We start from the raw sequence: 19956 nt of genomic DNA on the forward strand, positions 1-19956 counted from the left end.
CTCCTTTGCAGTTAAAAGCTTCCAAAAGCAGGCAACAGGTTGGAAGTTCAGCAGGAGCTTTCCACGCTGTGTGACACTAAAAAAGGAGCAAGGTTAATGTTTTACTAAATACTTCAAGTAATATTTTGGTACATGGAAAACACCATAAAGCCAAACCGTAAGTGTGCCCTGCATAATGTTTCTATGACAACAGTTGTGTTAAGTTACCTAAAGTAACGTGACAAAGAAAACACCCACCTGCCCTGTATCTGGCTTTTTTCTCTTCTTTTGTCCTTTGGCTCCAAGATTTGGCATCTTGTGTTTTGTCTGATCAATAACTCTGGGCTTAAATGTATAAAAGGAGTTTAAATGCTGACTGCTGTACTTTTTTAGTGCTTTGTCTATTAAGTGCTCCGGCAACAACTACTGCTGGAACTAGCCGCCATACAGGAGTTGGGGAGTGCAGTGAGGGACAGCTTCAGCTTAGCCCTCTGAAGAAGATGGGGCAACTGCAGCGGTGTTGGCTGCTTCTGCCGGGGGGAGGTCTCATTTGTCTCCTCGAGGAGAGGAGATCACTTTTTCTCCCACTTACATTTGACTGAGACACAAGAAAATACTTTGTCAGGTCCTGTTGCTAATTTAGGGTGCTTCTCAAGGGAAATGGAGATCTCCAGCTCTTACTGGAATTAACATTCGTAGCTGTGGCATACTTTATTGAATCTATTTTGCAGTGAAAGGGTTTTCTCTGTAACCTGATCATTTAAACTATTGCGCCTAAAAGATCTGACTTCTCCTAAGCGCACTGAATTCACAGCTGTTACTCCTCCAGAGGAGGCTTTGCAATTTAACACCTGGAGAACATGTAAACTTCCTGCTATTGTTCTACTGTTTTTGGCTGTTGTTTTTGTTTTTCTTCACTACTAGTATAGGCTTAAGAATTATAGAGAAATGGGCTGCTTTTTTTTTCATTTTCAGCGTTGACTGTTCCTCCCCAGCCCCCCTCCTCCCCCCCCCCCTTCTTTTCAGTCATAGGATATGTGAATGTAAATTCTTGGGAAAGAGGTAGAAAAATATGTTTCAACTGTTGTTTTTTCAGCTATGGGCGGGAAATCAAATAGAGTGGTTTTGGGTATTTTGGCTATTATTCAGAACAGCATGTGGAGGGAGACAGATTTGTTTATTTTTACTGCAATGGTTTCAGAAGCAAGAGGGGAAAAACGCTTTCTCTGGGAGCTGAAGAAGGTGTAATAATCACAGGATGGGTTTCTAAAGGGAGTATCTTTTAGAGTTTTCCTGTAGTACTGTTTTTTTTTTTTTTCTTTTTTTACTTAACAAGGTTTTACTCTTAATATTCAGCTCCCTCAGCAGAAGTGAGAAATGTGTTTTTATTTTGTGCAGCGTCCTGGGACCTCAGAAATCTACTCAGATTATACTCTTATCGAAACTGTAGTGATGGAAGAGGGAAGGAATGTGGTATCGAGATATGCTTGCAGTGGTAAGAAAGCTTAACAGAGAACCTTGTAAAATGCAGACAACCAGATTCCTCAGTGCAATTAGGCGAAAATCACAGTGTCAAGTCAGGTAAGTGAAGAAACATTACCACCTCAAAGAGTAAAAAAGTCAAAAGAAATTTGAAAAGTAGCAGGCTGGCAACTGAAAGCCATGGATTGTCTGTGAAGCATCGGATAGGTTGTGAACCTGCATTACCCACTCAATGGGGAAACAGGGGAGGGTCCTGGTCGTCGAGAAATAAAGTAGATAAACTGTACTATGCAACTAGTAGGTGCGCTCCTGCTTGTGGGACGCACGCCATTGCAATCGCGGATAAAAATGCTACTTCACTGACTCAGATCGTCGCCTGAGCCTATGTTATTGGCTACAGAGTGTTTCTCACAGCCTGACACTGGAGTTCTAAAAATCTTTCATCGATTTTACAGAAAAAGCGATTTCACGGGAGAGAAGGAAGGAAAAAAAAAAAAAAGTAGCCCTGCCCGCCTCGATCCCCGGCTCCGCTGCACAACGCCCCTGCCCCGAGCCGATCACCTCGGTGAGTGGCTGCAAAATGGCCGACGTAAACGGCCCGCCGCTGCCGGCTCCCCCCACAGCTCGGCAGCCTCCCTCTCGAGGGCTGCCGGGGCCTGCCGGCTCCCTCGGCTGCCTCGAGTGGCCTCGATGCCGGGAAAAAAGCCCTGCCCGCCTCGATCCCCCCGCTCCGCTGCAGAACGGGTCCACTCCAGAGTCGATCGTCTCGGCGAGTCCCTCCAGTCATCCTTAGCTATTACACATAAATGCCAAGGTACGAAGGACATATCTAACAACTACGTACCTGTTAATGGCTTGTCTATTACAATGCTGGATAAAGTTGTGGAAGGGCAATTCTCTAGACCAAATGAAGAATTTGGTGATAAAAAAATGGGAAGACGACACCATGCACATGAAAAAAGATTAAAAAAAAAAAAGATACGCGACACTAACAAAACTGACAAAGAGCATTACGGAAGAAAGAGGGAACATTCTCATACTGGAGAGGAGAGTCAAAAAGATGGTCATTCCACCAAGGGAAGGTGCTCTCGGAGTACAGTGGACACAGCTGTCATGCTGCAAACAAGCCCTTTCTCTCCCACACTTAGGTGTTTATAAACATTGATAAGATCCCCTCACGGTCTCCTTTTCTCAAGGCTGAACAGAAAAGACAAAGCTCACAAAATAGCTGACATGTGGCAAATCATCCCCTGTGGTAAAATAAATAAAGTTTCCTATATGCAACAAGTGCCACATCTTTTTTTCTCTCTTTAACTTGCATGTTTCTTTCAGACTTTATGATTTGTATTTCTCTGCGCTCCACTTTGACAATGCCAATCGCAAGCGTAACAAAAAGAAGAAAAAGGAGAAACATGAGGAAAGTGAAAGGCTTCTTGGAATACTTAGATCCTCGTTTCCAGAAGAAAACCCGTGAGAAGAAGGAAGAATCCCATCCTCCAGGTGGCTCTTTATGAGAGCAATGCAGAAGTGAGGGCAGTAAACAACCTTACAAAGGGAAGCCTTCCGGTGCAGGTGAAAGCAAGAAATACAGCTCCATCGCATCCAGCGAGTATATTAAAGGTAAGTGGCTGCAGCATGTATATGGGTTTCCTTTTAGATTAATATAGAGATTATTTAAAACAGTCTTTAAATGCTTGATGACTGAACAGTCTGCTGGAGATTAAAAAGAAAAGTTGATAGACTTTTTTTTTCTTTTTCCATTTTTGAATGACCCCTAGGAATGAAAGCCTGAAATAAAGAGGTTAAAAGCAAATAATTGTAATTTGACTTGATGATTAAGTGGCAAACAAGAGGAAGAGTTGCAAGATGGCTTATTAAATTCAGTCCAACCAAGTAGGAAAACTAAATTTGGACAGCTGTATCTTGGAAAAGAATATAGTAGGTAGAAAGGAGGTTTAGTAGTCAAGGTGGAAGATGATGACATGAGGCTTACAGGCTAGTAATGTTATAGTGAAACACAGTCTTCCTAAAAAAACCCGCCTGAATAATTCATTTGAATAACATACTACGTTCAGCTATTTCATAAATAGATATAGTAAATAGATATGTAAAATATGTAATATGTAAAAAATCGTGCTATTTTTCTACTTTTTTTTTTCTTTTTGCCTTTTTTTCTTTTTTTTCCCTATTATTATAACTTTAAAAATATAGAGAAATGCGCTGATGGAAGCCATGTAAAGAGTCTCCAAATTTGCATTGGGTTTAAGCTGAAAGAATTTTATGTCTGCACAAATTATGATACTGTCATACTTCTTTGTTGTTCTGCCTCTATATACATCAAATTGTTAGACGGATGGATTTGTTCCCAGTATTGATGACAAAGCACACTATAGATGCTGTCTACGTTACTGGAAAATGATTTGTTTCAAAGTAAAATGATTTCCAGGTGAGGTAAATGCTGAGCATGCTCTTTCTGCCTCCTTCTTCACAGTGCTCATAGTAGATCGCTTAAGTATGTATTAGTCAGATTCTCTTATAAACTCCTAGTGCATCTCTGGAATTTTGAATTTACAGTGACTTTACGCTCTTCTTTCTCACTCCTCTAGGTAGTTTCATCTGTTACCAGAGCTCTAGAACTATTTGTGAAACCTGAAGAGCCGGATGGAGAGAATTGCTATAAATGTAGCGAGTAAGATTATTACTAATTATGTCTTAATACTAGATATTAGTTTTATATATTGCATGACTTAGAGCATAAGTTCTCTTTTAACTTCATGTAGAATTAAGGAGACGCAGCTTCATTGTTGTTGTTGTTTTTGCTTCATTTTGTTTAAACAACTGGTGCACTGAAATAATCCCAAACTTGAAAACGTTACATCTGTTTTGGAAATCTAAGAAGAGTGGCTATTAGCTGATATTGGACATTTCTTGTAGCGTTGTCTGCACCATGGCTTGTCAAACTTCCTAGGTGTGTAGCTGCATGCTGAAATATTCATATTGGCAGAAGTGAAAAGACATGCCCAGTAAGTAGTGGTGAGCTGAAGCAAGGAGCTATGGAGAATGATTTGGAGTGGAAGGCAGCAGCAGGTTCCTGAAGGTCCTAGCGTTCACTGTGAAACAAAGTTAGATTGAGTATCAGGGAATATGAGCTGGCTCTGTGGTAATTAATGTTAGCAGCCTATGCTGGCTCACTAAACAGCGTCTTGCACAGCTCTTGAACTGTGAAACCTGTCAATGTTGACTAATGTCTGAAATGAGCTCCCTTAAGCCTAACCCGTGCACAGGGAAAGCCTATTGAGTTCAGGCGCTCTCTATGCTGATCACTGTGTAAGATGTTTCTATGTATGTGAGAAACAATTGAACATTTGTATAAGATGGTTTGGCAAAACAAGTTGTTAGTCAAACATCCCCTCAGAAAAACACAGTGTCCAGCTCAGTTCTGTAGGATTCATGCCTGACCCCTCTAAATGAAAAATGCAGTATCCACTTCTTGTTGGAAACTAAGGAAATTAGGGTGTTGAATCAAGAGTGTCCAATAGGTTATGAAAGCAATTTAATCTCAGGTTCGTCTTAGCCTGCGGATCCTAGAAAGCAACACGCAGTGTATTCAGGATTCTCATAACTGATATCTGAGGAAGAGAAAGAACTGTAATAGCACCTCACATCTGAATTGCATGGTCCTTCCTTAATGTGCTCTTTGAGGTGTGATTGGTTCAGTCACACATAAAGCCAGAATTTTCCATCTTTTTGTGAGTTTAAAAGGAAAGGCCTTACACATGTACAGTACTTTTTCCATTGCTGATAACTGTTATTAGTCTTATATATAACTCATTTTTAATTTTTTTTTATATTTTATAACTTATTTCTTTAAGTTTTTTGGAATTGTCATTTTCTTTTAATTTTCTACCACAAATTCTTCCAATAAAGACTAAACTAAAACTAAGACCAAAAACTAAACTCTGGATCTACTTACATGTTTTGTGGAATTTTATGAAACATTTGGATTTTTGTTTCTTTTGAGGGGGAAATCTTTCTCGTTCATAGGCATTCCCTATGGGTTTGGAATTCTCTGGCTTGTATTTTGACATCAGAATTGAAAAAGAGATACTTTCATTCTTTCTATTTATTAGTTCTCAACAGTACTTTTCTTGATGTAAACTGACCAGTTTCAGTTGTTCTCTGGGCTACTGGTTAAATGTCACTGCTTACACTGTAGGTCCTACCTTTGAGCGGGCAATATATCAAACTTAATTTTAACTATTTTGTTTCAAAGGATGGCAGATGGTTTCAGCATCTTTCCAGACAAGCTCAGTACATGAAGACTTACTACTGTTAAATGTCTCCCTCCTGTAGAATGACTATGTTCTTCTGTTGTATTTTTGATGTTGATAGACGATCTATTTTGGAGATTATTTGCAGTTTCTAGACCTGGGGACCAAGGCTCTCTTGTTCCACTTTCAGTATTTGTATTTCCCTTGAAAGAATGTATCTAGGATTTGAGTTCAAATAGCCACTTTTGTATACCAAGAAATGGTACCTTGCCTTACAACCTGGTAATACGCTTTCGTGAGAGATTCCTGTTCCTGCTGTGCTCTGAGTTGTTGGGAAAACTTACCTACTTTTTTTTTTTACCTCTTTGGTTACAGTGGGAGGGTCTTTGTTCCCCCAGCCCTCATCTATGGAATCAGGAAAGGCCTGTGGGCAGCCTGGCTGGCAGTGAATGCTGAGGCAAAGCGGTTGCTGAATCCTTAACCTTCTCCATGTCTGTTGTTACCCGTTCTGCTTTCTCATCCATCAGAGGGGGAACCCTCTTCAGAGTTGCCAGCTCTATTCAGCTCCTTTGTCCCTAAGGAAAGTGATCCAGGGGATCTCATCCACTAGGTCTTTCAATAGCTTGAAGTTCACTCTTCGAAATTTCAGGGTCCTGACTTTGCTCTTCGCCAGGTCCGTATTCCTCAAGATCACAAACTCAAACAGGGTGTGGTCACTGCAGCCCAGACTGCCTCCGATCTTAACCTCTTGAATGAATTTGTCTTCATTGGTGAGCGCCAGGTCCAGTAACGCTTCTCCTCTGGTTGGTTTGTCTAATACCTAATACCAGGAAGTTATCGTCAATGCACTCTGGGAGTCTCCTGGATTGCTTACAGCCTGCTGTGTAGATTTCCTAGCAAAAGTCTGGGTGGTTGAAGTCCCCCATCAGGAAGAAATTGTGCAAGCATGATGCTTGTTGTAGCTGAAGCAAGAAGGCCTCATCAACAGGCTCTCTTTGATCAGGTGGTCTGGAGTACATCTTGACCACAAGGTGTCCTTTATTGGTGCGGTCCTTAACTTTCACCCACAAGCTCTCAACCTGCCATGGCTGCTTCTCAGAGGCAACTCTTCATGATCAATCCCTTCCCTAACATAGAGGGCAATGCCCCCTCCCCTCCTTCCCTGCCTCTCTCTTCTGAAGAGCTTGTAGTCCTCCACGCCAGTGTTCCAGTTATGTGATCCATCCCACCACATTTCCATGGTAGCAATCAGGTCCTATATGTCTAATTGCATCATGATTTACAACTCCTCCTGCTTGTTTCCCATGCTGCATGCATTGGTGTAGAGGCACTTCATCTGGACTATCAGTCGCATCATGTTTTCAGAGGAACCCTTCCTGATTGCTTTGGGATTGTTCACAAGTATTTCCTGCTGTTTCCTGAAGTGACAACATCCCCAGGTTTGCTTTCATCCTTCAGAGGCTCATACCCTTCCCCCATTGCATCTAGTTTGAAGCCCTTCTGATAAGCCCAGCCAGCTTGCTGCCCAGAACACTCTTGCCCCACCTGGTCACGTGTACCCCATCTGCTGTCAGCATCCCAGAGAGAGCACTGGGGTGTCCAGTGAGACCCCCCTCCTGCATGCTGGGGCTGCTCCGTCAACTCCAGTGAGGTTATGAGAAATTGGCGGTGAGGCAAAGAGCTATCTGCTGGATCCTTTATTGACCTTTATTACACAGGGGCCCTAGCTTCTCATGTAAAGGAAGTCTCTGGCTTAGAACAAAAAAAAAAAGATAGATTGTGAAGAAGGAGGAACACTAATAACATTTTGTTATGAATATTAATACAAAGAAAGATGAAACAAGAAAGCAAAGAAACAAACAAACAAAAAATGAATATGGACAAAGATAGCCTTGGGAGTCATATGAGGCAGTAGGACACCTTACTGGTGCTGAAACACTGTACATCTCATGAGCCTCCTCAGGGCATCCTTGATCTCCTTGTTCCTCATGCTGTAGATGAGGGGGTTCACTGCTGGAGGCACCACCGAGTACAGAACTGCCTGCACCAGGTCTAGGGATGGGGAGGAGATGGAGGGGGGCTTCAGACAGGCAAACATGGCAGTGCCGATAAAGACAGAGATGATGGCCAGGTGGGGAAGGCATGTCGAAAAGGCTTTGTGCCGTCCCTGCTGCGAAGGGATCCTCAGCACGGTCCTGAAAATCTGCACGTAGGACAGAGAAATGAAGACAAAACAAACACAAAAGAGAACAGCACTAAGCACAAGAAGTCCAAATTCCCTTTGGTAGGAGATGGAGCATGAGAGCTTGAGGATCTGTGGAACTTCACAGAAGAACTGGTCTATAGTATTGCCTTGGCAGAGTGGTAGTGAAAGCGTATTGGCAGTGTGCAGCACAGAATAAAGAAAGCCACTGCCCCAGGCAGCTGCTGCCATGGTGGCACAGGCTCTGCTGCCCAGGAGGGTCCCGTAGTGCAGTGGCTTGCAGATGGCGATGTAGCGGTCATAGGCCATGACAGTGAGAAGAGAAATCTCTGATGCAAGGAAAAAGACTAGCAGAAAGACCTGTGCAGCACATCCTGTGTAGGAAATAGCCCTGGTGTCCCAGAGGAAATTGGCCATGGCTTTAGGGAGAGTAGTAGAAAGGGAGCCCAGGTCAAGGAGGGCGAGGTTGAGGAGGAAGAAGTACATCGGGGTGTGGAGGCGGTGGTCGCAGGCTACGGCTGTGATGATGAGGCCATTGCCCAGGAGAGCAGTCAGGTAGATGCCCAGGAAGAGCCCGAAGTGCAGGAGCTGCAGCTCACGCATGTCTGCGAATGCCAGGAGGAGGAACTCGGTGATGGAGCTGCTGTTGGACATCTGATTGCTTTGTTCAGGTGGTACTGCCAAAGGAATAAGATTACTCACAAGACAGGACTGCTTTGAGCATATCTCTTTCCATTCCCTGCCCTCCAATCCCACAACATCACAGAGGTACGTTGACTTTCTCCTTCCTTTCAGGAGCTCTGCATCTCCCTAGCTGGAGCTCTGCTTTGTGTTGACTGAGGGTACCGTGAGCAGCTCTCTTCTCATTATCTCCTAAGAAGTCAGCCCGTCTCTACACCAGTTACCACCTTGGAAAGTTGTTAGGATATTCTGAAATTTAGCATTTGCCTTTCGTGTCAGCCACTTGCAAAGCAGGAATGCTGCTCGGCATCTTCCAGCAGAAGAAGCTCAGGGGAACTCCTGGATCTGCTATGACTAGGTGCCTGAAGAGAGCCCACTCACTCCCCAGCCCCACACACTGTGCTGTCAAGTCCCACAGATTAGGATGCTCTGAGGGACTTGGGCTGGACAAAGCTGCATGACAGGATGTGCACGGTTGGTATATGAGCTGCCTCAGAGTCCCAGGGCAAAACCGAGGGAAGATGGAGAATTCCCCCAACGAGGACAGGGTCAGACAGACTCAGCTTGGGAGCTTCTCCTCCTTGGGCTCAAGCTGCCGAGGAGGTGACTCCACCCAGGACCCTATGGCCTTGATGACAGTGGTTCTGCTGGCTGGGCGAGGAGACCAAGGCTTTGCTTCAGCAAAGGCATCTATCTGCCCTGCAGGGGATGGCACAGAGGTGCCTGAATCTCCCTTCCTCATGGCTTGTGGTAGCAGCTCCCTCCCCTCTGCCCCTGTCTCTGCTGCCTGGGGCTGACCCTGCAAGGGGCTGTTTCTCCCTGCCCACCAGTCCTCCTTGTCCATGCTCATGTACCCCATCCCACACACTGGGTGCTCACCTCTGCCCTTCAAACACCTCCCATTAACAGGGCACTGTTCAGGAGCATTTCAGTGCATGCAGGGACTAAGGAGCAGCCCAGACACATCCTAATGAGGACTGAAGTCTCCTGTCTTCTCCAGATGGAAGAAAGGAATTCCACCTCCAACAGCCCACACAGTCCCACACAAGTAAAAAATCCAAAGCAGAATCTTTTCCTTTCATAGAATGGTTGGGATTGAAAAGGAACCTTCAAGACAATCTAACTGCAACCCCCCTGCCATGGGCGGGGTCACCTCACACTAGACCAGATTGCTCAAGTCCTGATCCAAGCTGATCCAGCCCTGAGCACTCGCAGGGCTGGGGCACCCACAGTTTCTCTGGGGAACCTGTTCCAGTGCCTCACCACCCTCATAGGAAATAATTTCTTCCTAATGTCTAATCTAAATCTACACTCTTAGTTTAGAGCCACTACCCCTTGTCCTATCACTATACTCCCTGACGAAGAATCCCTACCCAGATTTCCTGTGAGCTCCCTTAAGGCATTGGAAAGTCGCTATAAGATCTCCCTCAATCATTCACCTATCCAGGCTGAACAACCCCAGATCTCTCTGCCTGTCTTTGTACAAAAGGTTCAGGTTACCCCAAATTTCATCCTGTCAAAGAAGAGTTCTGGGCTGATGTAGACCATGCCCCAGGCAGCAGGCTCTGGGCAGCAGCAGGACCCTGCCCTGCCCTGCCCTGCCCTGCCCTGCCGGGGGGGCTCCTTCCACCCGCAGCTTCTCCCCGCAGCCCCTGGGCAGCTCCCCGGGCAGGATGAGTGCTGAGCCTGGCAGGCGGCAGAGGTCCTGCCCCAGCACGCAGCCCCTGGGGCACAGCACGGACCCTGCTCTGCACCACAGCCCTGGGCACCCCTGCCTGCACCTCCAGCTGCACAGCCTGCAGCCGGCCCCAAGAGAAGGGAGCCCTCGGGCCCTGCACGCTGACCCTGCAGCACACAAGCCCTGCGTGCCCTTCAGCTCCAACACCGAGCGTCCTCCTGACAGCTCCCATCGCCTGAGGGCTGTGCCAGCTCCAGGAGAGCCTGGCAGGGTGCGCAGCGGCATTGCCCTGCACCCAGACACTTACCGTGGGGAGGTGGCTGTGAGGATTTCTCCCTCTGCCAGCTCTCCCCTGTCTTTCTATCCCAGGTTGCCCTGAACCTCTCTCCCCCTTCTCTCCTCTCCCCATGCCAGCTGCAGGCAGTCCCCCCAGCCCTGCTGCGCCTGGCAGAGGAGCTGCTCCTGGGTGGCTGAAGCAGCTTCTCAAGTAGTCCAAGTCTGTTGCAGACTCCAAAGCCTCTCACAGCTTTAATGATCCCACTTAGGGACATTACTGACAAAGCCTCCCCATGGCCTTGTTAGAGCGAAAAAGTGCAGGCAGTGATTACGGGGAGACAAAGGCCAAGGAAAGGTGGACCTGAGGCTGAGGAAACTTTGATGTGAGCCAGTCAGACCCTGACCCCAGCCTCTGGGAAGGTCCCTCCAGGAGATCCTGTCCCTCCAGTGGGGTTTAGGACTCTTCCTGGGTCAGTGCAATATGGGGATGGGCAATGCCAAGTACAAGGCTACAGGAGGACATCTAGGCTCCCCAAGGAGGATGAGGAGGCAATGAGACTGTAATGCTGTAAGAAGAAGGTGTCTCCTCATAGGCATCCATGACAGAGACTAAAGCCAGAGCCCAGCAGACAAAGCTCTGTTGAAGGCTTTCAGCCTTGCAAAATATCCCTGACCATAACCACCACAGGGTCTTCTATGGTATCCCATGCCTGCGCACCTGTTTCCTTCTTTGCTGGCCCCTGACATCCACCCTGCTTTTCACCTTGCCCTCACCTGAGCACCTTCCTGCCTTGACTGATGTCTCTCCATCTGCCCTGAGAATTCCACGAAATACAAAGCCAAGGGGTTATCTAGAATTTTTCTGGGGGACCTGTTGCACCACAGCTCTGCTCTTCAAAAAAGATTTCTCCTCAGACCCAATCTCAATGCCCCAAGCTGCACTTGATACACTTGGTACTTCTTATACTCTTTCCCACTAGAAAGAAAAGCTCCACCTGCTCTGAAACCAGTTTCAGCCTACTCCTCTACTGTCTCCGTGCCACAGGGCCAAAGAAGCCCCGGTCCCTCAGCCTCCCCACACAGATGGGGAGCTTCAAACACTGAAGCCCTTCCTGGCAGACCTCCCGTCCACATTCTTCAGTTCCTCTGCACTCCTCCAAAACCTGGAGCCGCACCCTGGGACACACTGCTCCAGAGGTAGCCACAGCAGCACTGAGTTGGGCAGGACAATAACCCAAGTGGCCTGGGTGGCTCCTGCTGCCCCTAGTGCAGCCCCATAAGGAGCTGGCCTTGATCCCTGTCAGCATGTCCCACTGGCTCCTATGGTGTCCTCGTAGCACCCAGGCCCTTTTCCCCAGGGTGCCCCCTCAGCTGCTCACGTCCAACCCTGCCCTGATGGATGCAAGTATTCTGCCCCACGTGCAGCACTGGCCACGTCTCCTTGCCACCTTCAGGGGGTTTCTGTTGGCTGAAGGCTGGAGATTCCCAAGGTCCCCCTGCCCTGAAGCTCCGTTTTGTCACCTGTTCATGGTTGGGTGCAGATGGCTCACTCTGATCGCGGTGACTCTCATTATGTAACACCATGAGGAGTGTCAGGACTCTAGAGGCACTAAGGGAGGTACTTGTTTAGTGGAATTTCCGACCCAGGCAAGAATTACCATGAGAACCATCTCTGAAACACCCAATGACAGTACAAAGCAAGCAAAGCCTGGACCAGAGTAAATGAATGTTGGGCTGTTCGTATGCTAGGGTATTTTCTGGGGAAATATATACCTATACAGACACACATGCAATGTGGATTCTTCCAGCAGCTGGTCTTGGACCCTGTGTAAAGCCAGGAGCAGGGCCCAAGATCCCCTCACGTTCCCTGAGCAGATAACTTCCAATGGGAATCTCCCACATAGAATCACTGAACCTCTGTCAGCATCAACAGTAATGGAAGGCACCCAGATGCAATGGTTTAACTGCTTCCTTCTTCTCTCTGGTTTTGGTTAGTAGCTCCTTTCTCATCCACGACAGGCTCCTGCCCCTTTTTCTTGACTTCATTTGTGTCTGGGTGGACGGCACTTGGGTTCAAAGAGAAGATCCTTAAGCATTAAACTGCTCCTTGCACCACTCCTCTCTGCAGTGCCATATCCCATGGGATTCCTCCAAGCAGGTCCACCAACAGGTCCAAGTTTGCTCACCTCAAGGCCTCTGCTCTGCCTTGTTCCCCTCGCTCAGCAGCCTCAACTCTACCTTCTCATCCCTGCCCTTTACACCCCTGATAGGCTGTGGATGTGGTCTACCTTGACTTCAGTAAGGCTTTTGACACCGTTTCCCACAGCATTCTCCTCAAGAAACTGTCTGCTCTTGGCTTGGACTGGCGTACGCTGTGTTGGGTTAGAAACTGGCTGGATAGCTGGGCCCGAAGAGTCGTGGTGAATGGATTTAAATCCAGTTGGAGGCTGGTCACTAGTGGCGTTCCCCAGGGCTCAGTATTAGGGCCAGTTCTCTTCAATATCTTTATGAATGATCTGGATGAGGGGATCAAGTGCACCCTCAGTAAGTTTGCAGACGACACCAAGTTAGGTGCCTGTGTCAATCTGCTCGAGGGTAGGAAGGCTCTGCAGGAGGATCTGGATAGGCTGGACCGATGGGCTGAGGCCAACTGTATGAGGTTCAACGAGGCCAAGTGCCAGGTCCTGCACCTGGGGCACAACAACCCCAAGCAGCGCTACAGGCTGGGAGATGAGTGGTTGGAAAGCTGCCTGGCAGAGAAGGACCTGGGAGTAGGGAAGAGAAGGACTGAATATGAGCCAGCAGTGTGCTCAGGTGGCCACGAAGGCCAAGAAGGCCAACAGCATCCTGGCTTGTATAAGAAACAGTGTGGCCAGCAGGACTAGGGAAGTGATTGTCCCTCTGTATTCGGCTCTGGTGAGGCCACACCTCAAGTACTGTGTTCAGTTTTGGGCCCCTCACTACAAGAAGGACATGAAGGTGCTCGAGAGAGTCCAGAGAAGGGCGACCAAGCTGGTGAGGGGTCTGGAGAACAAGTCTTACGAGGAGCGGCTGAGGGAGCTGGGATTGTTCAGCCTGGAGAAGAGGAGGCTCAGGGGCGACCTTATCGCTCTCTATAGATACCCTAAAGGAGGCTGTAGGGAGATGGGGTTTGGTCTATTCTCCCATGTGCCTGGTGACAGGACGAGGGGGAATGGGCTAAAGTTGCGCCAGAGGAGGTTTAGGTTGGATATTAGGAAGAACTTCTTTACCAAAAGGGTTGTTAAGCATTGGAATGGGCTGCCCAGGGAGGTGGTGGAGTCACCATCCCTGGAGGTCTTTAAAAGATGTTTAGATGTAGAGCTTAGTGATATGGTTTAGTGAAGGACTTGTTAGTGTTAGGTCAGAGGTTGGACTCAGTGATCTTAGAGGTCTCTACCAACCTACAAAATTCTGTGATTCTGTGATACAAGGCTACAGGAGGACATCTCCTAGGCTCCTGGACAGGGATGAAGAGGCATTGAGACCCTATTGCTGTAAGGATGAGGTGTCTCCTCATAGGCATCCTTGACAAAGACAAGAGCCAGAGATCAGCAGACAAAGATATTCCCTCGGTTGGGGACTTTCAGCCTTGCAAAAGAACCGTGACCATAAACACCACACACTGTCCTATGCTGTCCCACGTCTGCATCTGTTTCCCTGCAGGACTTTGGTATCCACACTGCTTCCCCTCCTCCATATCTCACCTGAGCACCATCCAGCCTTGACTGATGTCTCTCCATCTGCCCTCAGTAATCCACAAAACACAAAGCCAGGGGCTCTGGGTGACCTCTGTCCTTCAATAAACCTTTCTACTCCACCTCAGTGCCTGCAGCTGCATTTTGTGATAGTCATTCTTTCTCATGCTCTGTCCTACTGTGAGGAAAAGCACCCACATGTCTGAAACCACCCCTCAAGCAGTCTTTGCATACTTCTCTACTGCCTGGAGCCTCCATGCCAAAGGGCCAAAGGAGCCCTGCTCTCTCAACCTCTCCATCTCAGGTGCTTCAAGCCCTGAAGCCCACCTTGGCAGACCTCCCCTCCGCACTCTGAGCCTTGTCTCTGCTGGCAGGAGTGGCCTTGGGAGGCGCTTCCTGGCCTCCCCTCGCCTCCTGCCAGCTGCTGCCCACTCAGGCTCCTGTCTCATTATGACAGTCCCTGACAAAATGTCCCTCCCCAGCTTGTCTGTAGGCCCCCTTTAGTTACTGGAAGGCTGCTATAGGGTCTCTCCAGGCTGAAAAGAACCAGCTTTCTCAGCTTGTCTTCACTGAAAAGGTGCTCTGGCCTTTCTATCATCTTTTTGGCCTCTTCTAGACTCGTTCTAATACTTCCATGTCCTTCTTGAGCTTGGGCCCCAGATGTGAACACAGTACTCCATGTGGGATCTCACGAGAGCAGAGTAGAGAAAAAGAATCACCTCCCTCGACCTGCTGGACAAAATTCCTTTGATGCAGCCCAGAATACAGTTGGCTTTCTGGGCTGCAAGCACACATTGCTGGCACATGTCGAGCTTCTCAACCACCAAAACCCCTAGGTTCTTCTCTTCAGAGCTGCTCTCCATCCATTCTCCACCCAGCCTGTATTTGTGCTGGGGATTGCCCCAACCCAGTTGCAGGACCTTGCACTTGGCCTTGTTCTCACATGGCCTGTGAGAACCCCATGAGGTTCTCACAGGCTCCCCGCTCAAGCCTGTCAAGGCGCCTGTGGATGGTATCCCTTCCCTGCCACATGTCAACTGCACCACCCAGCGTGGTGTCATCAACAAACTCGCTGAGACCGCACTCAATCACACTGTCCATGTCCCCGGCAGATGTTGTACCACCAATGCTGTAAGCCCATTGTAGAAGACCACCACATTTGTCAGGCACGATCTGCCTTAGTGAAGCCATGTTGGCTGTCACCACCAGCCCAGAAAGGCAGGGTAGCGTGACATAGCAGAGAAGGGCATTCACAATGAACCTGTGCAAGAAGGGTGGCAGAAGTCTCACAGGAACGCTGGGGGTTGTTTCTAGAGACCCATCCAGAGTAATGTCAGGGCTCTATGAGGTGCCCACATCTGAGCTGGCCTCGTGCACTGCTCATACACACAGGGCTGTTCAGAGACACGAGTCCCTGCCTTGCACACACACTGACAGCACCGCAGCACTCGCAGGGTCCCTCCAGCTCCTGCAGCCACTGCCAGAGGCTGGGAGGCACCTCAGCCCTGTGGTGGGTGCATCGCCCTGCTCTGCCCTCCTCTGGGATGCCCCAAGGCATGAGGATTGGGCACAGGGACCTTGGAGTTTCAAGGAAGCACATCGCAGAGCTGCATTCAGGTCTTGCACTTTGAACTAGACGGTCTCTGAAGGCGCCTTCCAACTGAACTATTCTGTGCTATTCAGGCAGAAGCCCCGTGGCTGTTATGCTACAATGAAGGGACCTGAAGACGCTGAATGCCCCACTGACCTTCATGACACCCCTAGGGATAGCTGATGGCCTTTGTGCTCACTCATTTCCCTCTCTACACATACATACGAATTGCCTGCTGGCAGCAGTAGCAGCAAAAGATTTCTGTTCCCGTGTCTCCCCTGCACACTGACACGGCTCTGCTCTTCTTCTAAGCCACCCCATCTCCCAGGGAGCCTCTCCCAGGGGAGCACGTCTGTGCTGGCCTAGCCAGCCACTGCTGCAGCCCCTGGCCACGCTCCCCACAGCCCCAGCTGGCGGTGCTGCTCTGCAGAGCGAGGGGGCTGTGGTGCCCAGGGCACGGGGGCACTCTGCAGGGCCGTGCTGGTGAGGCTGGGGGGCAGAGCCAGCTGGTGGGGGCCCTGCCACTGACCGCCTCCCACAGCTCTTCTGTGGCCATGGCGTGCTCAGAGGTGCCCAGCCTGGCAGAGCGAGGAGCCTCATTGGACTCTCTTCCTTGGGCACGTTCGGATCTGACAGCAACTCCAAAAGATGCCGTGAGCCTTCAGGCATGGCCCTTTTAGGAGAGAAATGATTCTCTGTAGGCCAGGTGTGTCACCGCAGTGCCCACTGCCTGTCCCTGCCTGCGGTCCCAGCATGGCCACACAGCAGCACTGGCACCAAGCTGCAGGAGCAGCCAGGCCTTACACCAACAGCAGGGCTCAGAAGGAGAGGGTGGCAGTGGCAAGGGAGCAGCTCTGCATGGACCCAGTGTTGGTGCTCCCTGGCCGTGCTGCTGGGCCCAACTCTTTTTCTCTCCACCTCTGCACACGGGCACTGCCCATGCAGAAAAGGTCTCCCAAGAAGGATAGATGAAAAAAAATCACTTTCATTGGATAAAATACACAAGAAAAATGCGGAATGATATTTCTTTCTGGATAGCTTTTGTAAGAATAAAACTTGGGAAAAAATAATCAGCACAATAACATAAGACAGGCTTTGCTTATCATGAGTACCTTTAAGAGTGATTTGCAGAACAAGGCAGGCAGCTTACTGCTTATGAAATATAGCTGGTCATCAACTTCTGCACAGCATCCTTGAGGTCCTGGTTCCTCATGCTGTAGATGAGGGGGTTCACTGCTGGAGGCACCAGCAAGTACAGAACTGCCACTACCAGGTCCAGGGAACGGAATGAGATGGGGAGGGACTTCAGATGGGAAAACATGGCTGTGCTGAAATTCAGAGAGACCACAGTCAAGTGAGGGATGCATGTGGAAAAGGCTTTGTGTCGTCCCTGCTGTGAGGGCATCCTCAGCACAATCCTGAAGATCTGCACATAGGACAGAACAATCAAAACAAAACAGCAACTCAGTAGAAAAGCACTAGCCATAGTAATTCGAATTTCCCATAGGTAAGATTCTGAGCAGGAGAGCCTGATGATCTGGGGGATTTGACAGAAAAATTGTCCCAGGGCATTACCCTGGCTCAGAGGTAAAGAAAATATATTGGCAGTGTGCAGCACAGCATGGAGAAAGGCACTGCCCCAGGCAGCTGCTGCCATGGTGGCACAGGCTCTGCGGCCCAGGAGGGTCCCGTAGTGCAGGGGCTGGCAGATGGCCACGTAGCGGTCATAGGCCATGATGGTGAGAACGGAAAATTCTGCTGAAAACAAAAAGACTAGCAAAAAGACCTGTGCAGCACATCCTGCATAGGAAATGGCCCAGGTGTCCCAGAGCAAATTGGCCATGGCTTTGGGGAGAGTGGTGGAGATGAAGCCCAGGTCAAGGAGGGCGAGGTTGAGGAGGAAAAAGTACATCGGGGTGTGGAGGCGGTGGTCGCAGGCTACGGCTGTGATGATGAGGCCGTTGCCCAGGAGGGCAGCCAGGTAGATGCCCAGGAAGAGCCCGAGGTGCAGGAGCTGCAGCTCACGCGTGTCTGCGAATGCCAGGAGGAGGAACTCGGTGATGGAGCTGCCGTTACACATTTATCGCCTCTGAGCAAGGGAGCCTGTCCAAAAGAAGAAATGACAGCGCAAAATTTAATTACTTCTCTGACCAAAACCCATTGCAAGTCTCATAGAACACCTTCCCACACAATAATCTGTGCCTTGCTTTTTTCAGGTAGAGCTTTCTGCAGCTCCTTAGCTTACCTCTGGTTGGTGCTCTGAGGGTGCCACAACAAGCAGGGGGCTCTGCTGTGGGCTCTGTGGCAGTAAGTCCTGGTCTACAGCAATAGGTAGAAGGGAACCCGGAGCGATCTGAGAAGTCCACTGGCCAGGGACATCTCCCCGTTTGCAGGTCATGAGGAGAAGGTCAAATAATTCCTCAAGAAACAACAAAGGTAATGTTGGTACTGTCTGTACATTGAGGTGTGTGAGGTTCCTCATATCTACAGCAATGCTCAAGGAGCCTTAGTCTTTAATACTACTACTCCATTACCATCCCTCTGAATCACCACACAGGTGGGAAAATGGAAGCAGAGAAAAGTGCATTGCCTCCTGGTAGGTCTTGCCTTGCAGTTCTGCTGTGCAGTGCCCTGGGGAGGTGTGGGGCTGTGAGCAGCCTGCCCCAGGCAGCAGGCTCTGGGCAGCAGCAGGACCCTGCCCTGCCCTGCCCTGCCCTGCCCTGCCCTGCTGGGGGGGCTCCTTCCACCCGCAGCTTCTCCCCGCAGCCCCTGGGCAGCTCCCCGGGCAGGATGAGTGCTGAGCCTGGCAGGCGGCAGACGCCCTGCCCCGGCACGCAGCCCCTGGGGCACAGCACGGACCCTGCTCTACACCACAGCCCTGGGCACCCCTGCCTGCACCTCCAGCTGCACAGCCTGCAGCCGGCCCCAAGAGAAGGGAGCCCTCGGGCCCTGCACGCTGACCCTGCAGCACACAAGCCCTGCGTGCCCTTCAGCTCCAACACCGAGCGTCCTCCTGACAGCTCCCATCGCCTGAGGGCTGTGCCAGCTCCAGGAGAGCCTGGCAGGGTGCGCAGCGGCATTGCCCTGCACCCAGACACTTACCGTGGGGAGGTGGCTGTGAGGATTTCTCCCTCTGCCAGCTCTCCTCTGCCTTCCCCCCCAGGCTGCCCTGAACCTCTCTCCCCCTTCTCTCCTCTCCCCATGCCAGCTGCAGGCAGTGCCCCCAGCCCTGCTGTGCCTGGCAGAGGAGCTGCTCCTGGGCAGAGCTGTCTCTCTGCAGTGCTGCCCGCTTGCCAGGAGCCCCCTCCCTCCATCCCACGAGCCGTCCCAGCTCAGCAGCACAGGCCCAGCCCAAGGCTTTTTACTGACCCACCCCCGGTGGGCTGGGGCAGAGCCCAGGAGCCTCAGGCACTCAGAGGAAGTGGAAGACCTTTCTCAAGTAGAGAACGCAGATGCAAACACCAAAGCCTCTCAAAGCGTTAACGAGTCCCACTGAGGGACATTACTGACAAAGCCTCCCCATGGCCTTCTTTGAGCAGAAAAGTGCAGGCGGTGACGATGGGGAGACCAAGGCCAAGGAAAGGTGGCCCTGATGCTGAGGAAACCTTGATGTGTGCCATGAAGTCCAACAGTCGGGCTCTGACCTCAGCCTCTGGGAAGGGAAATCCTGTCCCTCCGGCGGGGTTTAAGGCTCTTCCTGGGTCAGTTCAGTGTGGGGATGGGCAATACCAAGTACAAGGCTACAGGAGGACATCTCCTAGGCTCTTGGAGGGGGATGAGGAGGCATTGAGACCCTATTGCTGTAAGGATGAGGTGTCTCCTCATAGGCATCCATGACAGAGACAAGAGCCAGAGATCAGCAGACAAAGATGTTGACTCCGTTGGGGGCTTTCATCTTACAAAAGATCATAGACCATAACCAACGCTGTCCTATGCTGTTGCATGTCTGCGCCTGTTTCCCTGCAGGACTTTGGTATCCACACTGCTTCCCCTCCTCCATATCTCACCTGAGCACCTTCCAGCCTTGACTGATGTCTCTCCATCTGCTCTCAGTAATCCACAAAACACAAAGCCAGGGG

General features: G+C 49.7%; 2 protein-coding genes across 2 annotated transcripts; both read right to left on the reverse strand.

The window, feature by feature from the left end:
• Positions 1 to 7653: 7653 nt before the first annotated feature.
• On the reverse strand, positions 7654 to 8714 carry LOC308181902 (olfactory receptor 14C36-like; the record flags this gene model as incomplete). The annotated part of the gene is made up of 1 exon (XM_080565697.1): positions 7654 to 8714. The coding sequence occupies exon 1, from the start codon at positions 8587 to 8589 to the stop codon at positions 7654 to 7656; it is 936 nt and encodes a 311-aa protein (XP_080421823.1). The 5' UTR covers positions 8590 to 8714.
• A 6511-nt stretch (positions 8715 to 15225) lies between these two features.
• Positions 15226 to 18255, reverse strand: LOC308181903 (olfactory receptor 14A16-like; the record flags this gene model as incomplete). The annotated part of the gene is made up of 2 exons (XM_080565698.1): positions 17134 to 18255; positions 15226 to 15547 (listed from the first exon to the last, which is right to left on the reverse strand). Exons 1-2 carry the CDS (start codon positions 17955 to 17957, stop codon positions 15226 to 15228), a joined length of 1146 nt encoding a protein of 381 aa, XP_080421824.1. The 5' UTR covers positions 17958 to 18255.
• Between the last annotated feature and the right edge of the window lie 1701 nt (positions 18256 to 19956).

This window comes from Anser brachyrhynchus (genome assembly GCF_964034855.1).
Source record: "Anser brachyrhynchus genome assembly, chromosome: 23".
Taxonomy (NCBI): domain Eukaryota; kingdom Metazoa; phylum Chordata; class Aves; order Anseriformes; family Anatidae; genus Anser; species Anser brachyrhynchus.